Here is a 16,921-nt window from a genome sequence, read left to right as displayed (position 1 = left end):
ATAATTCTAAAAATCACAAGCTCTCTCTGCCCATTGTAAATAGTATTGAATATAAATTATTGATCTTTTTCTTTTAAGGTGTATATTTTTAATTGTCCCCCTCTGCCTAAGACATCAGTCATTCGCTTCCTATCCCTGCTCACAACATAAGACTATATATTTGAGGAAGTTCATCCTACTCAAGTCACTAACATGAACTGATTGTATCGATTGCTCTATTAGCAGCTTCAGTTTATGCAAAAATATAATAAAATGAAATTAGACGATGCCAAGTGGAATTATGTAGCAGTAAAACACTCTAAGGGCTAGATTTACTAAGCTGCGGGTTTGAAAAAGTGGAGATGTTGCCTATAGCAACCAATCAGATTCGAGCTGTAAATAAATGAAAGCTAGAATCTGATTGGTTGCTATAGGCAACATCCCCACTTTTTCAAACCCGCAGCTTAGTAAATCTAGTCCTAAGAACCTGTTGTGATTTTCAGGATGCCCAGTGTTGGTACACATTTAAAGGTTCTCACTAGCCTGTTTGAGGAATGCTGTGTGACTGTGTTTGGCCACAGGAAATTTAAAAAGTAAGTGTGTGTGTAAGCCACAAAGAGCCTCATATTTTTGTGAATCCTAGTGAATTGTAGGCTGCATACTGCATCTCATGCCTCAGTGATCTCACTAGTTCCTAGTGATGATAGTTTCTATTCTCATGAATATTGGGTACAGCCTACAACATGGCTGCTTCTGCTGAGAATAGGAGACAGGTACACTATGGGCTAGATTTACTAAGCTGCGGGTTTGAAAAAGTGGGGATGTTGCCTATAGCAACCAATCAGATTCTAGCTTTCATTTATTTAGTACATTCTACAAAATGACAGCTAGAATCTGATTTGTTGCTATAGGCAACATCCCCACTTTTTCAAACCCGCAGCTTAGTAAATATAGCCCTATGTTTGTCAGCATTACTGTGCAGAAATAGTGCTGTATATAGTATTGTTCCTCTATATAGCATGTGCCATATAGTTACATAACGAATTACAATATCTCAATCTTAGTAAAATATCTACAGTATGTACAACAATATTCAAATAATATAGGACACCATTGAAGGGATTACCTCAAGGGCAATCTTCAATGGTTCTTGTGTGCAGAGAAAGAGCCCTAGCAGATTTATCAGTAGAAAGTCATTTAATACACATTAAGAAACAGGATGGAATTGATCAACTATCCCCTATTTTTAAGGGCTATCCTAAAATGACATTTTGGGTGGAACATCATAAAGTAAACCCAATCCAGAAGATTTGATGCTTACATCTCCCAATGTCTCTGCTACACTCTTCTCACTTTTTCACACCACTGACAAGAAACGGCTAGAGGGAGAGCGCAAGAAGCGCCTAGTGTGTGCCGGATGTCAGAGACCTGGCGGATCACGCGATCACTGGACCATGTTATGTGATCAGGTTAAAAGTAAGAAATTCCATACAAAACTGAATTTACACTTTGGGTGGAGCTATCCTTCAAAGAACCTTATTAAAAAAGAAAAAACTCTACCAACACAAAGATAACTGCAAGATGATGATGAAGCAGTGACTGCTATTGAACTCTTATCTATCAAGAGATCTCAAAAATTACACTCTAAATGGCAGCTTCTCAAACATATAATCAAGTACCCCCAACAGGTCAAGTATTTTTTAGAATTTCCCAGTGTGAAAAAATCAGAATAATTATTTTTTAAGACCATTAGAGAAATTTACCTGTGAGAATAAAGCTGCTGAACTCCAATCTGTGCTACTTCATCAAGACGTCCAACAGTTGTGTTCAGAATTAAAATAAAAACTGAAATGCACCTTCAGTTGTACCTTAGAGCAATTACTTAAAATATAAAAGAAATACCTTACCATATACTCCATATTTGAAGCGGGAGGATACACTTGACCTCTCAATGTATTATGCAGATCCAGGATGAGTTTCATGTCACTCTCTGTTATGGCCCTTTTAGATCTCTGTTTGCCAACCCACCATTCTCCATCTTCATCCATATACTTTTCCAGGAGGCTGTCTAACTGTGTGGCATTAGGAGTAAACATTGTAGCAACTGTTTGCGCTATGAATAGCAAGACAGCCACTCTGAGCCACTCTCGTGCTGCACAATTCATGGTGAGAGGTCTGGGAACTCTTTGGGGGTGAACTCCAAGCCAAATCTGGCTGTATTTACTTCCAAGATTTTCCTGTGTGAAGACAGGCAGCATGAAATGACTATATACGAGACAACTGGAGTGTCTGATTTCAGCAAAGGAATCCAGTCTACTATAATAGTATCTAAAACTGATTTTGAAGACTATTTAGCTCAACTCAACTTTCTCTACTTGTCTAGGAAGCAAAGAAAATAGGACTGTACAATCCTGCTACACAATGCTGAATGCATAGATTTAATATACAGAACACAGACAAGAGCAGTAGTTTATATACAACTAACTAGAATTAAAGACATTTCTTTCACATACATTCTATACATAACTTACAGAAAACCCATCTCCACCTCTAATGTAATCCGTACATAAAGTAAAGAAAATATATAACATTTTATGTATAAACGGGAAATCTACATAGTGACACTAGCTTTTTGGATGCTTTTGGTAGTGACCTGCAGAGTACAGTAAAAATCCCAGACCTGCACATATATAAGAAAAAAAGAAAATGAAGCAGAGACTTGCATGGCACTGATTACTTACTGATGCAGAGAGGGGACTGTGCAGAGTGGCTCAGAGTTGGGGGGGCTCGCTGTGCTTTGTTGGGTAATAGCGCTGGAAGCGGCGACTGTCACTTAGTGATCGCACCGGCACAGAGAGCGCGGCTTTCAAAGCAGAACTCAAGATGCAGCGATGGTGGGGGGAGGAGTTATCAGACGCTGGGACTGGGTAAAGGGACTACCCCCCTCTCCAGTCTCGATTGTCATGTGCTCTATGCACTAGTTTTCAGGTGGGTGGTCGAGTATGCTGGAGGCAGAGGATGAGAATTTAGAAAATCGTCTTGAAGCTTTATGGTGTTGTATTTGTTTGACTACAGGTGTAAACGTTTTAGTATGGGATGGTTGAGCTCTCTTTACAGTAAAATTAATATTTATTAGTAACTACAAAACATAATAGAAATAATTATTTGATATCTGAACAATATACATACATAATAACATTTGTAGGTTTGCATGTGAATGAATGCAAATAATCAATGTTGCTTATGTATTGCATATTGTATGTCATAAGTGTCCTGATTTGAGCTCTGGATTTCATTTCTTTTGCCACTTAATTATATGGGCACTGCTTTGGACTGCTCATTCATGCACAGATCATCCTCCCTGGCAGTAGTCTGGTTCCAGTGCCACTGCCAGCATAGCTCATCCTCTGTGGCAGTAATCCTTTCCTGGCACCTGCACCTGCATTTGGTCCTGGTACCTGCAGAAACATGCTTCCCTACTAGCACTTAGGCGATACAGTCCCAATTTTAGTAGTGTATTCTCTATTCCTTCCTGCTGCTATCTATTTTACCATTTATTTATTTATTTATTTTATTTGTATCACTACATTGATTGTCTTGAGTAAACAGGTCCAATCTCTTACTGTTATGTAAAGAACTGGTTTCTACAATATTACAAACTGGTGGATATGATTGTCTTTGCATATAATAGTCACTAATGGGTGCAAACTTAGGCACTATTATATATAATATCCTATAGATCAGTTGGCAAAAGCTTCTGTAATTGTATGCAAGCGTTGATTGTAGGCGTTACAAATGGGGGATAATTAGCACCAAACAGTTGCGGGTTACTGACTCTTGATGTGCTCAGTGAATAAGCCGTACTATCATCATCATCAACATTTATTTATATAGCACCAGCAAATTTCGTAGCGCTTTACAATTGGGAACAAACATTAATAAGAAAATACTGGGTAATACATACAGACAGAGAGGTAAGAGAACCCTGCTTGCAAGCTTACAATCTTATTATCCCCAGGAATCATGCAATTATTATATAAGTAAAACAGAAAGTAACAGGTGCACTCCTATAGTGTTAATGTGTTGCAAACAATAATAAAAATTGTAAATGTACTTAAACCAAATGTTGGTCGTTCAACAGGCTTATGCCTGAGAATGAATAAGAAGCTATTAGTATCTGCCGGCTGTTTCTTCACTGGGAGCTCTAGCTCCATGATTCCAAAACAAACAGAGAGCTGGCCACAGATTTCAAGTTGTTCATCTGTATTGAATGGTCCTATTTAAAGATAAAACCCTTTAAAATACAGCGTTAAGCTAGCTGCTTTTGGAGTTGACCAGCTCCTTTGTCAAAATCTTGGTGATGAAAATGATATTTAAATCAGATAAGCAGCTACGACCGGATCATAAGTGTACATGTGATGCCCCGAAAACAGGGACTTACCCACCCCCATGTTGCTGAGTCCACAGAAGTCAGTTTATGACTGATCAGTGTCCCAACTACACTATTAGGAAGCAGCTATCACAGTGATCGGCGACCTGATACACTTTAGGTGCTGCATGGGCAGCCCTCTAAACTCCACAAGAGCTGTACATTACCCCTAATCTCAGTAAAACAATAGATTTAATTAAAGAAATAAACACCTATTTGTAATAACATATTAGCAGACATTTTAAACAAATGATACAGACTAAAACAAATCTGATAATAAAGCAGAAGGAGCTGGGGTCAAAGGTAAAGTCTCGGAGGGCCGTCTGTAGCCCAGCACTGAATGATCGTTTCTGTCAGTCTGGAGAATCCAGAGGCGTTTAGGAGTCTCTCTTCCTTCTTTCCAATAGAGGCCGCCAGTGCAAGTATACCTGCTTTGTGTAAGCTGATGGACCACGATAGGGGAGAGAAGAGAGAAGTTGTCGGTCATCTTGGGAAAAGAGGAGAGTGACACAAACGGCACAGCCAAGGGATAGGAGTCGGCGATAGGAAAAAAGAGCCAAAGGAAAAAGGAGAGAGAAGCTAAGTAGCTTTTCATTTGTAAAAAGTGCTGTCCAGCTGAAGTGAACCCTGACGCAAACAGTTTACACAGAGACTATCCTGAACTGTGCTTACAGATAAGTAAGGCAGCGTGTGTTAAAAGACAGAGATGTTTATTTTACCGTTCTCATACTTTATACAATAGGAATTGCAGGGGCACACGTGTATAGTTACTGTCTTGATGTATCAGGAAACCTGAGTACACTCAATTCAGGGGCAAACGCAGGATTTGTAGAGAGGGGTTTCCATGCCACACTGCCTGTGGGTGTGGCCAGCATGCTTCGGGGCGTTGCTATAATTTTAGACAGTGCTTGGCTGCTCTCCAACTCTTCTCCAACCCCATCATATACACTGGCAATGCTGCGTGCACCACTGTTAGGGGCACACAGCTCTCCCTTTTCGAGCAGAGCTATGTAAAGTGGGACATACCTCCCAACTGTCCCTACAGTCAGGACAAAGTCCAGATTGAGTGTGTCAGAACAGTTGACAGACTGTCCTGCTCTCTCCTTCCTGTTCTTGCTGCTTTCAATACTTGTTGGGGAGAGATGGCTGTGAACAGTGCATACAAAAACGATCGGCACACAAGCTGCAAAGTGGCTGGTCCTGGGGCAGGGTCCAGCCACCTCAAGCATACAGTACCCTAGGCTGGGAGGGGCGGGTTCCAGGTGCTAGTAAACCCCCCCTCGGTTTGCCTATGCAATTGTTTGTAGTTGCCATTGTCTGTAAAGTAACTGATTGTGCCATCTTGTATTCTATTTATGTGAGTCAATTCATGACCTGTGATTTTATTTCGGAAACCTATTTTCAAAGGTCGCAGTCTGACAAGTAAAAATGACTTGGATTAAATCACCACTTTTGCATCAGTCCTGCTTGGGATTGACCTGGCCTCTCTGTGGCGGTAAGTCTCAGAAGAGACCTGCACGGAGCCAGGGCAGAAGCCAGCTACGAGGTTAGAGCCGGAGACTGCAGGGCCAATACATTGCTGCATTCCAAATCCCCAACTACATTCCCTAGTACCACATACACCTTATATGGAGAATTAAGAAGACAAAATATTTAACTTTGCATATTGCATTGCAGTGGGCACAAGACGCGCCCAAATTAATGTATTTAGTACAAATGATAAATCTTGAACAGCAGCTCCGCTGATGGTTTCACACACGTTACTGTTGTCCTAAGAGTGGGCCACCACCTAGATCATCCATCCAACAGTGGTCCTGTGATCAGAAACAGATTGTAATGAATAGTGCAGACTGAGACTGTACAGAGTAACAGACTGGCTACAATCTACCAGCTAACAGCTACGTACAACCGTGTTACGGATATAGGTAGAAGCACTCCACTGTAGTGAGTAGCTGTGTACAACCGTGTTACGGATATAGGTAGAAGCACTCCACTGTAGTGAGCAGCTGTGTACAACCGTGTTACGGATATAGGTAGAAGCACTCCAGTGTAGTGAGCAGCTGTGTACAACCGTGTTACGGATATAGGTAGAAGCACTCCAGTGTAGTGAGCAGCTGTGTACAACCGTGTTACGGATATAGGTAGAAGCACTCCAGTGTAGTGAGCAGCTGTGTACAACAGTGTTACGGATATAGGTAGAAGCACTCCAGTGTAGTGAGCAGCTGTGTACAATCGTGTTACGGAGATAGGTATTATTATTATTATTATTATTATCATTTATTTGTTAGGCGCCACAAGGTTTCCGCAGCGCCACACATAGTACAAACAGTAGACTATGCAGGGTATAACAGTACAGAACAATAAACAAAAGTACCAATACTTCAGAAACTCCAGGCAGGCAGATGCAATAGACACGGAGCAGAAGAACGGGTAAGGAGACAGGAGGGAAGAGGGCCCTGTTCAAGCGAGCTTACATCCTAAGGGAGGGTTAAACAGACCAGGCACAAGAGGAGCCAGTTGAGGGAATGGGAGAGAGGGGAGAATGAGTGGAGGAGATGGGGGTTAAGTGGATGGTTGGTAGGCTTTGAGAAAGAGGTGAGTTTTGAGTGCACGTTTGAAGGAGCACAGAGTAGGAGAGAGGAGGATGGAGCGAGGGAGGTCATTCCAGTGAAAGGGGGGCTGCACGGGAAAAGTCCTTGATTCTGGAATGGGAAGAGGTGATCAGAGTGGAGGAGAGGCGGCGGTCATTGGCCGAGCGCAGGGAGCGGGTGGGAGTGTGAATGGAGAGGAGGTTAGAGATATAAGGGGCAGTAGAGTGGGAGAGAGCCTTGTAAGTGGTGGTGAGGAGTTTGAAAATAATTCTGTAGGGGAAGGGGAGCCAATGTAGGGCAAGGCAAAGAGGGGAGGCAGAGGAGGAGCGGCGTGAGAGGTAGATGAGTCTTGCGGCCGCATTGAGTATAGAGCGGAGGGGGGAGAGACGGGAGGTAGAAGCACTCCAGTGTAGTGAGCAGCTGTGTACAACCGTGTTACGGATATAGGTAGAAGCACTCCAGTGTAGTGAGTAGCTGTGTACAACCGTGTTACGGATATAGGTAGAAGCACTCCAGTGTAGTGAGTAGCTGTGTACAACCGTGTTACGGATATACGTAGAACCACTCCACTGTAGTGAGCAGCTGTGTACAACAGTGTTACGGATATACGTAGAACCACTCCACTGTAGTGAGCAGCTGTGTACAACAGTGTTACGGATATACGTAGAACCACTCCACTGTAGTGAGCAGCTGTGTACAACAGTGTTGTCGAAATAGACTTATCAATGCTCAATTTGTCATATCTTGGCGTGGGTAAGATATGACAGCAATTGACCCCACTGCGTTCCAAGGTGAGGTAACAGTGAGTTAAGGAGCACAATCACTGGACAACAAGAAAAATCTATCTGATCGAGTGAATCCCAGTTTGAACCTTTTCCTGCTAATCTTAGAACAAATAAGACTACATGAAAACATGAATTCTCATTGATAGATATTCAACAATGCAGGCTAATACTGTTGGTTTAATTGTGTGTGGGCATTTTCAAGGTACACATTGTGTTTTGATATGAGTAGACCAATATTTGAATTACACAGTACACAGTGGTATCTAACATTGCCGACCAGACGCATCCCTTCATGACAGAAGTGCTCCATTCACATATGTAAATGTTCAACGTTTTTCTTTTTTAGCAAATTAATGCTCCATGTCACAAGGAAAGGAAAGATTTACAATGGTTCCAGGACAATGAAATTAAATTAAATTTAATGCAGTTTGCCTCCACAACTAACTTGGTAACACCCCCAAGTTAAGCTTTGCAATGATCCTTGAGCCACACTTTAAACACTTTTCTAAATCCAAGGCCAAATAAATAATATTTAGCGAGCTACTGTAAAGCTGGGTACACACTACACAGTTTTCATCCAATAATCGGCTAAATCAGCCGACATACGACTGCTCGTTCAAAAGTCGGGTCAATGTGTGCAGTGACACGATGGTCGAAAGTCTGCCCAAATGGATGATTGTCGCCTCATTTGGTTGGTCGTACCGTTTAATATTTTCGTTCCAATCTCGTTTCCGCTGTGTAGTGTGTATAAACTTCCGACCGATCCACAACAGTGAGTATGAAATTACAGTCATTGCTCACGACAACATGGCTGTAAAAAGTCGCTAAAGGGACGTCCGCTCTTCCCTTTATCGTCCTGAACAAGGCTAGTGTGTATGCAGTCCATGGACCGAGCGATCGGAACATTGATCGCATGTAAAATCGTTCGGCATAAAAAGTTGGTTAAAATTTCTGTAGTGTGCACCCAGCTTTAGTTACATATATTGGCCACTCAATATACAGAAAAAAGTAGTAACAGATAAATGGATTCAGTTTACCCTGAATCATTGTAATGTGGGCTGGACAAATCCTCAGTGTGATGGTGACTAAAATAAATGCAACAGGAGAAGTAACCATCTTCTGCTTTCTATTAGAGATGTTCACTGACCTCCGGGTTCTGGTTTTGGTTTTGGATCTGGATTAACTTTTTGTTTTTGTTTTTGTTTTGGATCTATATTTTTTAGAGAAATTTACAAAATATGCTAAAATCACATAATTTAACTCTTTTTTTGTTCCTACATTATTATTAATCTCAATAACACTAATTTCAAGTCATTTGCAGTCAATTTTGACCACCTCACAGGTCACAATATTATTTTCATACACTTTTGGACAAATACTGCAGCGACCTGGCTGGATGCTAAGCGACAGAGCAATGACTCAATCACACGACAGTTCCTAGCACATCTAGGACACATTGGCACACAGCAGCGTTAGTAAAGAAAAGTGTTGCAAGATGGAACTGTCCTTGGCTCATGAAACCAGTTATGGTTCATTTGATCGCTTCACCCGTTTCTTGGATAACTGGGGTAATTCTACAACTAATACATGGCAACCAGCATGCCCTATTATTTGTATTTCAGTAATGAGAATTAGCAATGGAGCTCTCCTCTTTGTGTTACCTATATAACACAGTACAATGTGACTGCAGATTTAGAAGACCAAGCCTGCCAGACCTAGTATTTGTATTTCAGCAATGACAATTAGCAATGTAGCTCTCCTCTTTGTGTGTTACCTATATAAAACAGTACAATGTGACTGCAGTTTTACACCAAGCCTGCCAGCCCTAGTATTTGTATTGCAGCAATGACAATTAGCAATGGAGCTCTCCTAAATGTCACTGTAGACTTTAAAGAACACTGCTACCCCTCCTCTTTCTATTCTACCTATGACGCTGCCCAACAGCTCTACAGACTGTGCTACCCCTTCTGTGTCCCTCTGTGAAATGGCGCTGGATCGCCTTGGAGGGCGGTACTTATAGTATCCAAAACACCAGAGATCCGATAACGTAACAATGACGTTTTGCCTCATTTTCAATTCCAAAAACACTCGAAAGTACCGAGCGGGCTCGGCTACTCGGGTACTCGGATCTGCTAAGTTCTGGTGTGTTCGGCTCTCGGGGAACCGAGCCTGAGCATCTCTACTTTCTATTGCACTGAAGATGGGCTCTGGAGGGCAATCTCATCTCTAACATGTCTGCCAGTAAACAATAGAATTAGCATTTAGCTTTTAAACTCACAAATCTTAACTATTGTCACAACAAGGACTACTCCGACTGGAAACTACAGTGATGTATCAGCAAGGGGTAAATTTATTAAGCTGCAGGTTTCAAAAGTGGGGATGTTGCCCATAGCAACCAATCAGATTATAGATGTCATTTTGTAGAATGTACTAAAGAAATGATAACTAAAATCTGATTGGTTGCTATAGGCAACATCTTGATTTTGATAAATTTACCCCCGAGAGTTTTGTGGAAATAGTAACTGTGTTTGTGAAATCTCTAATTGTCAGTTAACTGCTGGTAGATTGCAGTGTAGGGGGAATAGGGAAGCATTCATTCAATCCAAGCTGATGTGTAATTTATTTGGAGTCTCCAGATTTGTAATATATTATTTTAGGTATGAGTGCGGAAAATGTTTTTTATTTATGAATTTGGGGGGCACAGGCTGGTATGTAAGAATTTTGGGGGTAACATGCTAGAATCTGATTGGTTGCTATAGGCAACATCTCCACTTTAAGTTTATTTAATAAACCCCTAGTGGCTTACAATTCAGCCAACAGTTAAATACATTACCATCTAATATAGTCTGAATAAATCAATTTGGAATAACTGTAGTGCCATCTGTACTAACAAACCTATATAATAATAAATATAATGTTTTTATTTTCTAAATTGCTTACACAGTGATGATAGAGAGAATACTTTAAAAAGGCCATATAGCAATGTTTATTTTAATGGTCGATGCAAACTTGAAGTGAAAAAGTAAATAGTTGACTTTCTTGAATTGTTTTACATACATTTACATGTATCTTAAGGACAATTCAAAACTAAAAACGTAATTGGGGAAAGCATTGCCACCTATGTTTACATTCTTTAATCTGTGGGCTTAAAACATACATATATATATATATATATACACTTTTGTGGGTAGTTTTCCATTTACTTTAAAAACATAACCAATCTTCTTTTTATAATTACAGACTGGCAAAAATAATGAAAATGTTTGCATAGCTGATACTAGTTTATTTCAGAGATGATAGAAATAGATTGTTTTACTGTAATTATTGCATGTTATAGCGATTCTGTGTATTTAACTACATTAGAGCATGGGGTTTTGTTTACATACTTACAATATGTAGCTTATGGCTTTTTTTTTTACTTGTGAGAAGTTAAGTCTAAAATAATATTAATGAAGAAAAGCCTAAAGCCAGAGGTTCTCAGTGTGTCTGCCACGTCAGTTAGAATTGGCGGCTGAACACAGAAGCCAATCATTTTAGCAGGGGGTAATGATGCTGAAGGGAGAGTGTAGGACTCTTGCTGTGTTCTTTTGTTGTGTGTACTGTAGACCAGCGTGGAGAACAAATAAGCATGAAAGCACAGTGAAAAGTTGATCTTAACGCACTGGGATTTTACAATGTTTATTTTTGTGTCCAACCTTCCATACTCCAGTTAATGCAGTAACCAGGGATTCAAGAATGACTACTATGTACATATCTGGGTAATGGACCTGAGCGCTTTAAAATACTTTTCCACCTTTGTAGATAACCCTAGAGGTTTATAAGACAGTGAGGTTGAGTTGATGACGCTGTGGTGGGGACAAGACGTATGCAGAACACTGCATCACATGCTCCTCCCACTCAAAAAAGAAGTCTGCTCATATTCATCACATCCAAATACCGCTAGACGATCTACAAGTTCTTAACTCTTTACCAACACACCCTCACATGTATGTAAATAAATGTGATCCCTGCATTTACCCGCATTGCTTTTCCAGTGCTCGGGATTACTTTCTTTGCTATTTCTACCACAACCCACTTAACCTCCACCAGAGCATTTTAATTTTAACTCAACATTCATCATCTATATATCCAGTCACCCTCCACACAACGTAACCAAAATATTTACCTAGTTTTAGAATCTGTAGGTTAATTATTTTCAACTTATTGAAACTATTATTATCCATTCAGTGGTGAAGTTTAAAGGCAGCTTTCTGTCTTCATAATAAACTTGTGTCGATTAATACCCATTTTTTTTTATTATATTTTTTTACAAATGAAGGAAATTGCGTTGGTGAAATAGGACGTCAGCAGTAGATGTTTAAACTAGGAATGAATGAACAGACCTTCTGCATTTACTGCGATCTCTCGGTGACCAAATGTATGTTTATCCATCTGTTTTTACTTTTGGGTCTGTCCACAAATTATCTTAACATACTGTAGTTGTGGATGATGTCACGATCAGCTTATGACCACCTTGTAAAACATTATTAAGAAAAATGAAACAAACACTGTGCCCCAAACATGTAATTTATTGCTAAATAGTCTCAAAGTAAACATGTACTGCATGATTTGATAAAATATAATGAAAATAAAATTATACCATGGAACTTATAGTAAGCATCACAGTTATTATTAAACATTTTCAACAGTACCTAAAGCAGTGATGGGCAACAGGCGGCCCTCTGATCCTTTTCCTGTGGCCCCCAGGTCTTACCTGCTTTATTGTCAGATTAGTTTGTTATAGCTTGTAACACTTGTTTGAAATTCCTGCTGATCTGTTATTACACACAGGTGCCTCTCTCTTTAAGCATATGTATTGTTTTAACTTATTACTAAAATTAAGGGTACTGTACAGCCCTTGAGAAGGTTAGAGGGCTGCCCATCTGGCTCCTGAAGTCTATCAGGTTGTTTATCACTGAACTAAAGAGGGTTTATGAAACATTTACACTTATACACTTAGAAGTTCATCAAAAGTATTGCTTCACTGTTTACAGGCTTACCTGCTTATTACTTTTGTAAGGTAAGAACTCGCTAAGCATTAGCAGTATCAACATTACTGAGACCAGTGCAATACCATAGTGGGAAGAGATGTGAGAATAGGCGTCACAACTACTGCATTATAACTGAGCAAAGCCAGCTCACAAACGTGCAGATTGACACCAGGCTGATCTGGTGTGACAAGATGGACATACAGTTAAGTCTATACCATCTGACTGTCGTCTTTAAAACCTTGAATTCATGGACTTCCTATGCATGGTTAAAGTATAGAGACCCTTTGCCACGATCTGCTTTCGGCTGCACAGCATCATCTTCCATTGAGATACTGCTTCTCTCCTGCAGCTCCTGTCTGCTAAGAATTATGTTTGCAATTTGCTTTTGTGTGTTTCTAGCCTGGAGTGCTCCTCTACCACCAGAGGTGGTGCTGTCATACCATTACACACACCACCTCACTAGCAGGAGTTACCTCATTCCCGAATCAGCATAAACACCTGTTTGCTGCCTTTATAAGTTTGCCTCTCCCAGTAATCTGTGGCCCTTCATTGTTGTATTGCCTGTTGTTGCTGACTCTTCTGAGTATCCTGTCTCAGACTTCCTGGTATTGACCCCAGCTTGTTCCTCGGCTTGACTGATTATCTTCTGACCCAGACCCTGGCTCCGTTCATGACAATGCTCCAGCTCAATCTATGGTACCTTCGTGTCTATCCTTGCTTTGACCCCTTGGCTTGTTTGACCCTCCTCTATTCCATCACCCATTGATCAATCCAGTGTCTCGTACCTCCTGACAAGACCTCAAGCTCTGCTTATCGTGGTTTATCCAGTACCTAATGCCTCGCGCCTCCTGCCAGGATCTCAAGTACTGCTTATCATGGTTTATCTCATGCCTCCTGACTAAACCAGGCTTATCTGCTTCTCCAGTCTCTAAGTTAGGTCTGCTATCCAGCTTATCTGTACTGCCTCTACAAGCTGTGCTCCCATTTGTAACTGAGTTATTCAGCCATATTACCAGTGTATCCTGCTCTGCTATCCCAGTGGCTACCTGTTTGCAGTATATTGCACCTTCTGATCAAGTCTCCTCCTGCAGCTACCTGGATCCTAGAGCATACCTGTTGCAGAACATTGTACCTTCCGATCCAGCCTCCTGCTGCAGCTACCTGGACCCTGTTTTTTTTCTGCTGCAGTTCATCGCATCTTCCGATCCAGCCTCCTGCTGCAACTACCTGGACCTTGGTGTTTTCCTGCTGCAGTTCATCGCACCTTTCGATCCAGTCACCTGCTGCAGCTACCTGGAGCCTGGTGTTTACCTGCCGCAGTACATCGCACCCTGTGATCCATTTTCCTAATGTCGCTACCTGGACTCTGCTGTATACCTGCTGCAGATTATCTACTCCTTGATCCAGTCCCCTGCCTGCTGCTACCCGGACCTCCGTGTACACCTCCCGCAGATCTTCCACTCTCCACTGGGCCTTGCCGAGTACCTTCCTGGAGGGACGTGACCTGTGGGGCATAACCCGCTAAGCCCAAACTCCCTTGCGGGGGTCACTGGTGAAAATCTCCTGTCCTCTTAGACTCCGCGCCTCCCTGTAGGTGGCGCTGAACCTAGCAGGCTCTAGGATCCCACAGTTACCCGGTGACCATGACACCCTTCTTGTTTGCTGAAATCTTTGTTTCCATCACCACCATTACACTGGACACTGTATATGAATTACATGGGGGAGGGCGATTTTGCACATATGTGGACCACCACATTGTGTTTTCAAAACGGGCCCGTAATGGCCCGTCATTATGTCTTTCCACTGGATTTCTGTTACCCTGCTTGTGTAAATCCGAAAACCATAACTTACTATTCCATAACACTTTACGCAGGGGTTTTGAATATAGAGCTATGTCCTAGATTACATCCCTGGACCTGATATGGATTAATGTAGGCCACCCTGGACACTAAGCCAATAGTTATTCTTTTCCTTCCATAACGATTACAACTTTGACATTAAACCTCTGGTAGGAACATTGTCTGAACCTATGAATGTTATAGGAAATAAGGGATATAATTCCAGGAAAACTATATTCTTAAATACAGCCAGGTGTGTTCCACGTGAATCTCCGAATCTTGGACATGATGTCATATCTGTTCATTCGGATACCTGTCCCCTCTCATCTTTGGAACTGAAAGCTAGAGCCCCTTCCATGACACAAAGTAATAAAAGGAGTTAAAACAGGGAGGCTTTATTCAATAAATAAAACAAACCTCCTCATCATCCCGATTAAGTGACTAATGTTCCTTTTTGGACTACGCCAGACAAGTGGGCACCAACTTAGATGGGGAGGTTTAGAAATGTGGTGCTGTATTCCATCAGCTTCCACCTAAAACCCTTATGGAAAATCCACTACTATGGGAACCTGAGATAGCCAGGGTGCAGTTCCACTAGTGGGAAATTTGGACTGCTTAAAATACGCCTGCAAGAGTCTCAGTGTGGTTCCTATTCGGGAAGACCTTGGTTGGAGAATTACCTTATTTATGCAAGACCTGCATAAAACTTTGATAGACTTTGAAACTTCATCTGGTGAAGATTGTGGATCTGTCTACCTGGTAAAGCTATTGAAGAAGGGAGACTGGTATTCAGATCCCTACAATACTGGTAGCCTATTGGCCGGGAGACTTGGATCATCAAGAATCAGGGACAGGAATAGCAGTTTGACTGGAGGTCGCTACAGTTCAGCCTTAGGCATCTAACAGTTTGGCCAATTTTTGTTACAGCTTGGCTGGAACTTTATCAACAGTTTGGCATGGGAACAGAAATAGAAAGATTTGTGAGAGAGGAAGGCAGGACTGCTCCGGCAACTGTCTCAGCACCACGTACTTTGGTAACAACTTGGCAGGGTACTATAGAAAGCTTGGCCAGTGTTTATACAATTTGGTGCTTGGAACTACAATAACAGCTTAGCTGGAGCCAAAAAACTCTAAGCGGGGAATTCAATTTTCCACGTTACTTGTGAAAGTAACACGGCCCGTGCAGTTTAACCTTTACTATGGTAATTGTGTGCATAATTACTGTTACTACAGTAATTTCAACGCTTATTTTTGCACGCAGCTTTGAGAGCTGCGGACAGAAATCTGTGTTAAAATTATATAGTGCGTGGGCAGCATTACTTTCACGAGTAACGCGGCAAATTGAATTCCCCCCTAAGAGTGCTGGCGTACCAACTTTGGAATTTCTATAGTAACTGCATCAGAACCACTATTGAAGAACAGTTTGGCCCAGGATAACATAGTGCTACAGTTTAAAGGGATCTCAAAGACTTTATAGTACAACATAGGACTCAGGGATTTAATAGTTGTCCTGGCAACTGCCTCCACCGCATAGACTGCTCATAGCATACTTAACAGCTAACAGCTTGACCTGAGGAATGGTACACACAGTGTACTGGTGTACCCTCACTGCGGTTACCACAGAAACTGCATCATGACCACACACAACTTGACCTGGGACTGTAACAGCTTGGACTGCTTACGTTATTCCATTCTATCTTATAGCACTTAACACTATCTTGACATTGGGATGCTGTGAGATGTTTTAGAGAACTGTTGATTGTTCTAATGCTAATCCTTGTTTTGGTGCATAATAGCCAATTTCTTAATTTAAAAAAACTCACTAACTTTTAGAAACCATCATGAGTCTAACCCAGTACATGTCTAATGCTGATAATACACTCAATTCTTTATCATTATTTTCAGCAACCCAATTGCAGTTAAGTCCAGACTGTCCAAAAATGGATGACTTAAATAAATATTTGTAACTGTGTAAAATTCAGATATTGTTAAACTGTTTTTCATTTTTTATTTTCCGATAATTAGTCACAATCACTTCTATTCTATATAGCAGGCAATTAAAATGAATCAATGGCCAGTGATTTGTAATTACTTTCCGGATCTGAGTTCCTTTATACACTGCAGACATTCCAGTTTGGGGACACTTCTGGCTTATTATGTGTGAGAGGCTGTGGAAATATACCACTATTAATTTGGCACTTTATTGGAACAGTGTTGTGCTCTGCAAGCTACTGGACAGATGAATGAACTAATATTTAGTGTACAGTAG

The 16,921-nt window shown here is 41.1% G+C and overlaps 1 protein-coding gene across 2 annotated transcripts in view; it reads right to left on the bottom strand.

Moving 5' to 3' along the window:
• The window catches only part of CRISPLD1 (cysteine rich secretory protein LCCL domain containing 1), a 59,891-nt gene extending 57,034 nt beyond the window's left edge, over nt 1-2,857 (bottom strand). For both annotated transcript variants that reach the window (XM_075213677.1, XM_075213678.1), the window contains exons 1-2: nt 2,721-2,857; nt 1,887-2,216 (exon numbers count right to left, since the gene is read on the bottom strand). In XM_075213677.1, the coding sequence (XP_075069778.1) occupies nt 1,887-2,144 (258 nt within the window). In that variant the 5' untranslated portion in view covers nt 2,145-2,216; nt 2,721-2,857. The remainder of the gene's footprint in view (nt 1-1,886; nt 2,217-2,720) is intronic.
• Between the last annotated feature and the right edge of the window lie 14,064 nt (nt 2,858-16,921).

Source organism: Mixophyes fleayi, chromosome 5 (assembly GCF_038048845.1).
Source record: "Mixophyes fleayi isolate aMixFle1 chromosome 5, aMixFle1.hap1, whole genome shotgun sequence".
Classification (NCBI taxonomy): domain Eukaryota; kingdom Metazoa; phylum Chordata; class Amphibia; order Anura; family Limnodynastidae; genus Mixophyes; species Mixophyes fleayi.
The sequence above is the reverse complement of the archived record's forward strand: the minus strand, read 5'-3'. Positions and strand labels throughout refer to the sequence as shown.